Source organism: Gossypium hirsutum, chromosome A03, assembly GCF_007990345.1.
Source record: "Gossypium hirsutum isolate 1008001.06 chromosome A03, Gossypium_hirsutum_v2.1, whole genome shotgun sequence".
NCBI classification, from domain to species: Eukaryota; Viridiplantae; Streptophyta; class Magnoliopsida; order Malvales; family Malvaceae; genus Gossypium; species Gossypium hirsutum.
In genome coordinates, this window is record NC_053426.1 from 12,922,340 (window position 1) to 12,932,654 (window position 10,315).

Sequence of the window (10,315 nt, forward strand, 5' to 3'; positions counted from 1 at the left end):
TATAATTGTGTTTTACTTTAAATTTGATAACCACTAAGCACAAGTAGTAGAAAGGGGTGACTAAAGGCTTGGAAAATAGCCTATTAGAGTCCACATGGTTAGACACACGGGCGTGAGTCTAGGCCGTGTGTGACACACGGTTCCCTCCCATGAGCGTGTGCTGTGGTCGTATGTCTCCTGCACTTAAAATTTTAGCTCAAAGTTGTACATGGGTAGGCCACATGGGCGTGTACCATGGCTATGTTAAAAAGATAGTGTCGTCCACTGGCAGGCAGCACGGGTGTGTGCCATGGCCGTGTTGATAAGTCAGTGTCACCCACGGCTGAAGGGCATGAGAGTCACACGGGCGTGTGACACTTTATGATAAGGAAAAATTTCCTAAGGAGCCCAAGGTTTTTCAAACGTACTCGAATTTATCCCGCACTGCCTCTAGGTATGTTATAGGCCTCGAAGGCCTATACAAAGGACGAGTTATTCATAGATGAAAAGCTTAAAATTTGAGTAAAATTTGGTGACCCAATTTGGTATGTTTCAAATGTAAAGTCTTGGTAATGCCTCAAACCCTACCCCGGCGTCAGGTACGGGTGAGAGGTGTTACAAATATGAACAAATGAGCTAGATGAATCAAGTATGTATGAGATTGATAAGTTCATTGAGAAATGAGGTAAATGTGGTTACTTAATGTAATCATATGAATTTATGAGTATGATGAATGTATATGTGGATAAGATTTGTTAAATTCGGCCTAGTTAAATTGAATTATACATATCATTGAGTTGATTTTATTTACTTATGGCTTACTAAGCTTTTAAAGCTTACTTTGTGTGTTTTCCTATGTTTATAGAGTTCCAGAGACTTGCTCCGGTTGGAAGTTGTAAGAGACCTCATCACACTATCCAATTTTCGCTTCGGTAAATAAATTCATTGAGATTTGGTTATGTGGCATGTATAGGCTAGTTTTGATATATTTGGTTTTGAAATTTGTGTATATATATAGCCATGCGAAAATGGCTTGATCATGAGGCTAATGTTGGTATATATATATTCGGTCATGTTATAAACTTAAATTGAAAGGTATATTTCATGGTAAATATGTTGTGATGATAATTATATGATTCGACATTGAGAAATGGTAAGTAGGATGTTTATTCGGCTTAGTAGTTAGCTCATTTTAGAAGCATGAGAAGTGGTATAATTTGGATTGGTAATATGGTAAAATGATGATTATATTTTGGGTATGTTTGATGGTCATTTGAGTAACTATAAGTGACATATTGTTTTAATGTTAAGATATGAGATAGTATGTTTAGTTTAAAATTTGAGTGATGAAAATGTTATTACTTATTGAGGTTAAATTTGATAATTGAATGGTTATCTATTTGATTTGTTGAACATATGAAATATGAATACATATGCCTATGACATGTTTGCTTGTAGTTCGGTTTTAAATAAAAATCAAATTGTTCGTTCAATAAGTGATTATAAAATGTGATATATATGTTATAGTAAATTCGGCTTTGGTATGTGGTTCATGTGTGTGGTTGAATATAACATGGTTAAATATGTTATTTAGCTTGGGAATCAGGTATGGTATGACTTAACATTTGTGTTAAAAAATGGTTAAATTTGATTAGGTATAATGCACATAGGGTAATGATGTTTAAAATGCTATGATTCGTAATTGTAATTAGAAATGGCTTTTGGCTTTTGGGTGTTATGCGCCCGATATGATAAATTTAAAAGTATAGTTGGTTATGTTATAAAGTTTTCTAATGTTTTATGTGCAAATGAATATTTAAGCCGTGAGATATGGCCAAATTGATTTAACAAGCGCATGTATAATGTTTATTAGATGTTATGTTTGCTATTTAGCTAATGATATGGGTTAAAACAACTTAGTATACATTTGTACTTAGGTTTATAAAATGGCATTATCATTAATTTGTTATGAAATAGATGTATACAAATGGATGTTTTGATATATGCTCGGTATATGAAATGAAATATGTTTGATTATGACTTGAGTAATCAAATGTTCTGGAAGTGATGGCCATATGGTTCGAACTTTGTAATTATGAAATATGTTCAATTTGGTTTTGATATTTGATAGCTTGGTTCGAAATTTTTATATAGGCAAACGGAATTGAAATGGTTAAATGTTGAAACATAGTTCATATAAGAGAATGTTCGATAAAGCATGACTTGTGTGGTTGGCTATGTGTTTTAAATATATGAATTTGATTTTATGAATAAGAGGTTGGTTTATTAATTTAATTTAGAAAAATTTTTATAAAGGAGAATACATTACTGGGTGCATAAAGTGTAAAGAATGTCAGTTCTGAACTATGTTTCAATATGTCCGATAATGCCTTTTAACCCTAGTCCGACGATGGATATAGGTTAGGGGTGTTACATGAATTTTTTGATTTAGATCTTCCAATTGCTAAAAGAAAAGGTGTTAGAAATGTTGTCAAATATTCCATGTCTAACTTTTTATCCTATAAAGCCTTGCCTTCAACATAACCAGCATTTGTTTCATGTTTTAATACTGTAAAAATACCTAAACATGTGAAAGATGCTTATAGGTTCCTGAGTGGAATGAGGCTATTATAGAGGAGATGCACGCTATTGAAAAAACAGGTACATGGGAAATAGTGAAATTACCTGTAGGGAAAAAATAATGGGCTGTAAATGGGTGTTCACAACCAAATTTAAACCGGATGGATCTTTAGATAGATACAAAGCCCGGTTAGTGGTTAAAGGGCACACTCAAACATACGTGATAGATTTTCTTGAAACATTTGCTCCAGTAGCCAAACTAAATTCTGTTAGAGTTCTTTTATCAATTGCTGTTAATCTTGATTGATCTTTACAACAGATAGATGTGAAGAATGCTTTCCAAAATAGGAAACTTGAAGAAGAAGTTTACATGGATCTTCCTTTAGGTTTTGAAGAAAAAATTGGAACTAGAGTATGTAAGCTCAAGAAATCTTTGTATGGTCCAAAGCAGTCTCCTCGAGCTTGGTTTGAATAGTTTACTCAAGTTGTTAAAAAAAAAAGGTTAATTACAAGAGTAAGCTGATCACACAATGTTCTATCGACACTCACAAAGAGGTAGAATAGCAGTTACTATAGTTTATTTCGATGATATCATTCTTACAGGAGATGATGTGGATGAAATAAGGCGTCTCAAGGAGCATTTAGTATTGGAGTTTGAGATCAAAGACTTGGGTACTTTGAAATACTTTCTTGCAGTGGAAGTCGCTCGATCAAAGAAATGTCTTGTGGTCTCTTAGAAAAAATATATGATTGATCTTTTAAAAGAGGCTAGGATGAGTGGTTGTCGCCCAGTTGACACACCAATTCGAAAATAAAGAAGGTCAACTAGTTGATAAAGGGCAGTACCAAAGATTAGTTGGTAAGTTAACTTACTTATCACATACAAGGCCAGATATAGCTTTTGCAGTGAGCTTAGTGAGTCAATTTATGCACTCTTTAATGGAGGAACATGAAGAAGCAATGTTTCAAATTTTGAGATGCTTGAAGAGTATTTTGAGATGCTTGAAGAGTTCTCTTGGAAATGGCTTATTCTTTAAGAAATCCGAACAAAAGAGGAATTGAAGCTTATACAGATGCAGATTGGGCGTGCTTTGGTGAGTCTCCGAGATCCTTTCGATGACCTATGTTGTGTTGAAGGGATATCATACTCAATAACAGATAGAATATCTACATCAGGATACTGTACATTTATATGGGGAAACCTTGTGACTTGGCGAAGCAAAAAACAAAGTGTTGTAGCAAGAAGTAGTGCAGAGGCTGAATTTAGATCAATGGCTCAAAGAATTTGTAAAATGATGTGGTTAAAGAGAATAATGGAAGAGCTGAGGAAACCAATAACTTCACCAATGAAGTTGTACTGTGATAGCAAAGCTGCCATTAATATTGCTCACAACCCAGTCCAGCATGACTGAAAAAGGAGAAGATTGAAAAAGGCCAAGTGTGCATGACTTTTGTTCCTTCAAAACAACATATTGCTTACATACTCACCAAAGGGATCACTAAGACAAGTTTTGATTTTCTTGTAAGCAAGTTGGGCATAATTGATATATATACACCAACTTGAGGGAGGGTGTTGAAATATGTAAACCCATATATTCTGGGGATATATTTTAAATTTATTTAGATAGATAAATCCTAGAGATATTCTAGGAATATTTTATTTTATCTTTTAGTAGTTTATTAGAATAAGGGAATTATTTTCCCAATTAGGTTAGGACTATTTTCTTTATTTAAGTTCAGTTCTTTAGTTAATAAATATAGATCAGTTTTATTAAATGCTCTCTTAAAAAATTTCATTTATTACTAAGGCTTTCAATGATTAATATATGTTAGATTGTCGATACGAATAACTATCACAAAGCTTGTTGTTTATACATATAAAATAGGTTAATAGAATTAATGATTAAATGACTATAGTTAGTAGCTAAATCATTACTATTGAGAACAAAACTTTTTTTTCAAGGATATGAGATTTTACATGTATCAGCACTTGTACACATCATGTCATTTAAGTTATATGGTAAATACTCCCCATTACAATTGGTTTTTTTTCAAAGCCAAACAATTCCCATTTTAAATTTTTTAAATGTGTGATATATGTTCATGTTACTCTACCATAATGCGCAAAATGGGTATTCAAAGAAAGTTGTGAATATACATTAGTAATGAATCTCCTTTTATTATTAGATATTTTGAACAAATTGGGAATCTAATTATGATATGAGTTGGCGATTACTATTTTGTTTTGACAACTTTTCCAACATTAGCGGGAGAAACATAATAATTAGATGAATTGCTTGGAATAAATTATTATTTTCTAGATCATCGTAGAAAGTAATTAAAACTAGAAGTTCAAAAAATAATTTACTTTATTGCAAGTTAACTGTTAAATGCATTTACTGAATAACCAAATGTTATTTACCAATTAATATTTTGATTTGAATTAAACTCTCAGTAGATAATCTATTAGAATAAATGAAAGTAATCCTGCTTAAAGCATGGTAGATCGATTTATTCCTATAGTGGAAGCAATAATAAGTTAAAAAAAAAACATGTTAACCTAAATTTTGGGAATATCTAAAATATTTATATTAAAATCAAAGTGAATTTAAATGTCTTCCCATACATAAAAATGTCAGAAATCAATACAACTACTCATCTCAAATAGCATGTTTGGTACTGTGTCCTTGTCTTGTGGGATTTATGCCTTGAGCACGTCCTGGTCATTGCAATTCAAAAGCATGCACTGCCTCTTATACCTGGCGCTATCTTTTAGAGCTATGTCCTCGTATATCTGCAAACATACGATTGAGAGCGGAGAGTTAAATGATAGTTGCAAAACAACATTATGATTGTTAGCATACGTGTTGAGAGAGATTTCAAAAGCAGAACCTTCTTCTGCTTACGGGGAAGTTTGCACCATATCTGGCTTAGTCTTTTGCTTGCGTCACCAAAAGAAGAAGATTGAACCGAATCCCAACTGGCCATTACAAAGAATGCATAGGAATTGCATGGCTTAACAGGACAAGTACGCCTTTGAAGCAATTTGTCGAGCACAATGTCTGCCCTTTCCTTCTTTTTCCTCTTCTCTTTCATTGTTCTACCAGGTTTCTCCCCAGAAATCCGAGGGAAATTGTACTTCACCTGAGGTATCGCCCCACTCCTTAGCCTTGTCATTATACTCCCTCTCTTACTTGTCTCTGACTCTACGTTATTTTCAATTTCAACCCCATGGTTCTCATTCTCTAGAGTCTGATTTTCTATTTGTTGTCCTCTTTTGGGAGTTTGATAGGAATAGGAGCTTGAATTCCGGCAAGACATGTTATTCTCCATGGAATTCAAACTCGGAAAGTGGGAGTGAGTTTGATTATGGGGCGAGTATTTGTTATGCAGGATATTGAATTTGAAAGAGAACAGCAAATTCCCAGTGTCACCCTCAACTTCAATGGTGTTTCCATTGAGAAATCCGGACAACTGCAAAGGCACGGAAGACATTGGAAGTGATGTTTCTGGGTTTTCCTCCGAGAGTATTGCTTGAAACTGGAATCAAAACAACGCAAAGTCGTTTTGATTATTAAAAAGTACCAAATGGTGTTTCAAGAAAAGAAATGGCAGCCGTTGGACTTTACATGCCTTTTCGCAGAAGATTGTGATCCATTACCCCAACCAGTACGACAGTTCGACCTCTCCAAACAACAAACTCCTCTGACAATCCAAGTTGAACACAAAACAATAACACATTGGCTTATCCGATTCAACAAATTGCCTTCATTGCGATAAATATAAACAAGTAATCAGATTAAGTATCCTCCTGGCTCAAAAGGAACAAAAAGAACATAGAGGATTGCTCAAAAGGAACAAAAAGAACATAGAGGATTTTAATCTTTCTCTCTATAATCTATTGAGTAAAATGAAAAACACAACTAGGTACCATTATTTACTAATACATATAGGATGACTGACGGACAGGCGCAACATTTGGCAATGTGCTAGTCCGGTGAGAGTTACTGGTGTAAGAGTCATTTTCCCCTATAGAATCAGCAAACCGATATAGATCTGCTGATGTCCTGTCAGTAGTATCGGGCAAACCAACAAAGCCTTCTATAGATGCTGATGACCCGTATAAACTAGCGAATCTCATGGATGTGGCGGATTGCCCACCTGAGTGTTGCCGCCGTCCTCCATATGGCAGAGCACTACTAATCGTTTGCTCAGCCTTATTGACTTCAATCTCCCCATGAGCCCTGGAATAAGAACTTCTTGAGATGGCACCTATGCTCGTCATCATACTGCTGCTTCCAACACCATTTATTCCTACCATCTGGGTAACTCCATTTCTAGGCAAAGAACCAACAGTTAGTCCATGTGGTACAGCTGAGGCAGCAGGATAACAAGTGGTGACATGACCACAAATAGCACTTTCGTACAACCTCATGCCTTCAGTGAGACTAGTAGCACGTTGCTCATGCAACCCATTGACATGAGAAGAATTAGGCAAGGGTGACCCTATGGTGGCAAACCGTGAACGTTTCATTTCTTGACTCTTAACCCTACTTGAGGACCCCATTTCATCCAGTTTTCTCTTTGGTATCATTTTCCTTTCCTCTATCCTTTTATGCAGTTCATCATTTTCTTCTTCCAACTTGAATATCTTCTCTTCGATTTGCCACGAACCAAGAAACTTTGCTACATCACTACTGCAATCTTCCAAATATCGGACTACGGATTTCAGAGCATCTAATTGCCTTTCATTAGCCATTCTCTGCAAAGTGATGATAAGATCAATGCAATATTAAAGAAACGTATACATGACGATAGTGTGACAGCAGATTAAAAGGACAATACCAGTGCAATGGGAGAATTTTGCGCTTCCTGCTTTGCCCTCTTGAATGATTTTGCAGACTCTTGCAAGAATATAGTCAAAATTTTCTTAAGGGAGCATTTATCCTCAAGCCCAAAGATGGAAGCAACATCAACAGCTTCAACATGCATTCCATTCTTTGCCATAACCTCTATGATATCTAAAGCAGACAAAAGTATCATAAGACCCAATACCATCCATCCCGACTCCCAATGAAAAAAAATATTAATAATAATCATAGCAATTACAAATCAGATGCAGCCATATTTAGTTCATCATAGCCTTTATATGATAAAGAAAAGGATGTCCAATTTCTATGAGAATTCTCCTTTGAAATGTTAAATACATTCTTCCAAACTATTTTTTCTACAAGAAAAGGCCATTGGCCACATAGCCCTGCTGCCCCCTCAATATCATGAAACTCTCATAACATCAAGAAGATTCAAATAAGGAAATCTTGCACAATAAGAACAGAGACATCATGAGCAAAAAGAAGTTTACAAAACCTAATCTATACGCACCAATAAAGCCTCTTTCTCTAGACCCCACTTGTATTCTAAAAATCCACCATTTAACTAGCAGCTAACTTCCTCCAAACCTTTAACATTCTCTATCCATTAACAGAGATCACCAATTCATTACGTAGGAATCGCAATTCATTTAGAAACCAAATCTTCTAGCTATATAAAGTAAGACCAAACATCATCTAAATGATAGAGTAATTTACTTATCCCCAGGCATGAATATAACAAAATCTTGGGGTAGCTCAGAGCAGGCCAACGGCTGAAAACAGATTCTAAGGCTCAAAAACAAAGGATATAAAGTTTATAGTTAAAATGGTAGTTCATAATTCATTTGCTGAAAACTCCACCCCACCCCACCACGAACCTATGGGATTATAATCTACATAAAACTATGGCAAAATTCAAACTCCTCGAACAGATTAGGCCTTCATACTTTGAAAACTAAAAAGCAGGCGTCAAAATACATTTTTTAACTACTATATAAGAACAATGACGCTCCATCCATCAAAAGCACAACTGTATAAGCAATAACGTGCAAATACCAGGCATTTTATCAGGGAGTACGGGAGAGGCCTTTAAGGCATCCGAAATAGCCCTGAGATTACACAAGCGCAGCAAATTCCCCAAGTCCTCAACCCGGAACACTTTTGGAATCCCAAAACCAGCAACGAAAAGCAACAAGCCCCTAGCATCAACTTCACTGGCCTTAGCCAATCCACCCTCATTAATCAACCTCTTTCGCCACGCAATGGCTCCATTCTCCGCTTCTGCCTTAAGGTTTCCCGCAATCTTAACCTTACCTTCATCGTGAAACCCTCCCATCATCAAAAGGAAAAACTCCAAAGCCAAAACCGAAGCTAGCCTTGCCGGAATCATGGGCGAGTCCTTATCATAAGCCTTTATTCCTTGTAGAAAGAACCTCCCAATGCAATCAAGAACCAATCTGGCGGGTTCTGGGGCAAGCTTTAGAGCCTCAGGAACTTCTTCTCGAAGCTTAGGAACGTTCGATAAATGGGTGGCAATGTATTTACGGAGTCCTTTACTACACATCGTCCCGCAGAGGCCTTGAATTTCAGAACGCGAGGATTTCGGAGGAGAAGCTGTGTCGAGTCCTTTTTTCTCCGTTTCACCATCAGTCTCCGTTGCTTTGGGATGGGATTGGGTTTCAATTTCTGGGCGTTTTTGTTGTTGCGGTTCATACAATTTGGAGTCGATGGCTTGGTTGATGAAATCGAGGTGTTTGGTTAAGTCATCGAATCTGCATTGGAAAGCGTGGATTGCGGAGGAGAGGGAGGCAAGGTCGTCCATGGATTTCAAGAAATGGGGTTTCCTATGTTGTTGCTGCGGTGGTGATGATGGCGGTTGTTGTTGATGTTCCGGTTCGGTTTTGAGAACCGCTAAAGTTTGAAGAAGGGGTTCCGGCGGTGGTAGGGACAGCGGCGATGGAAGAGGTTGTTGCTTGATGGAGGGGAGGGAATTGAGTTGGAGGAAAGGCTGGGAAGGCTTGGCCATGAGAGCAGGAGTCGAGATGAGAGCAGAAGGGCTTTAATGGCGAATTTAGCCGCAGAAGCTAAACTCTTCGAGTTGCCGTTAAAGGGGGAGTAATTTATACGATCTTTCTTACTTGATTTCTATTTCATAATTTTGTTTTGGGGCTTTGCTGGCCGTTACAACGGGGTGGCATTGGGCCTATTCGGTTTTCAGTAATAAAACGCTTATGCTCCTAAAATGACTCAATATCATGGAATCTTAATCCACATATATGATTCCTAATATGTCCGATATTTATTTATTTTTTAATTATAATTTATAAATTTCTCTAAATATCATTTAATATTATTATTTAAACTCCAATATGAATCAAATATTACTAATCATATGATATCCAAATAAAATAAAAATTCTTATTTCAAAATTTTCATTTATTTTTCGAATATCTAAATCCGCAAAAATTATAATTAAAATATTTATTCTATATATAAAATAAAAATTATTATTTTCTAATTATTAGATTCAAATATTCAAATCTTAATCTGTATTTATTAATCGAATACTCAATGCGGATTTGGATAATGTATATATAGAATATTGGTCCCATTCGCTCTAAATTTATAGTAGGTAATAATTTTAAAATCCAAATCCAAATAATAGTCAAATTCTCACTATCCAGTTTTAAAAAAAAAAAATTGATATTTGAATCTGTCATACAAGTTGTCACCCCATGCATATTTCAGATCAATTGAGAACATCTAATGCTTTGCAAAGAAAATTGAAAATGAGTGGTATCTTTATTAGAACTGGTGTGTGCTAATTTGGTTCGACATGTTGTTCAGATTTATTGATATTTAAAAAAATATTTAATATATGTATA

The 10,315-nt window shown here is 35.6% G+C and overlaps 2 protein-coding genes across 3 annotated transcripts; both read right to left on the reverse strand.

Moving 5' to 3' along the window:
* Positions 1-5,120: 5,120 nt before the first annotated feature.
* Positions 5,121-6,293, reverse strand: LOC107886185 (uncharacterized). Its single transcript, XM_016810041.2, has 2 exons — positions 5,452-6,293; positions 5,121-5,353 (listed from the first exon to the last, which is right to left on the reverse strand). The coding sequence occupies exons 1-2, from the start codon at positions 6,052-6,054 to the stop codon at positions 5,261-5,263; spliced, it is 696 nt and encodes a 231-aa protein (XP_016665530.1). The 5' UTR covers positions 6,055-6,293; the 3' UTR covers positions 5,121-5,260.
* A 19-nt stretch (positions 6,294-6,312) lies between these two features.
* LOC107886184 (protein FRIGIDA) lies at positions 6,313-9,579 on the reverse strand. 2 transcript variants are annotated; one of them, XM_041108673.1, is made up of 4 exons: positions 8,487-9,561; positions 7,405-7,580; positions 6,990-7,321; positions 6,313-6,896 (listed from the first exon to the last, which is right to left on the reverse strand). In XM_041108673.1, the coding sequence occupies exons 1-4, from the start codon at positions 9,454-9,456 to the stop codon at positions 6,500-6,502; spliced, it is 1,875 nt and encodes a 624-aa protein (XP_040964607.1). In that variant the 5' UTR covers positions 9,457-9,561; the 3' UTR covers positions 6,313-6,499. The 2 variants fall into 2 exon arrangements, with proteins under 2 accessions (XP_040964607.1, XP_016665529.1); XM_016810040.2 differs by having other exon boundaries at positions 6,313-7,321; positions 8,487-9,579.
* Between the last annotated feature and the right edge of the window lie 736 nt (positions 9,580-10,315).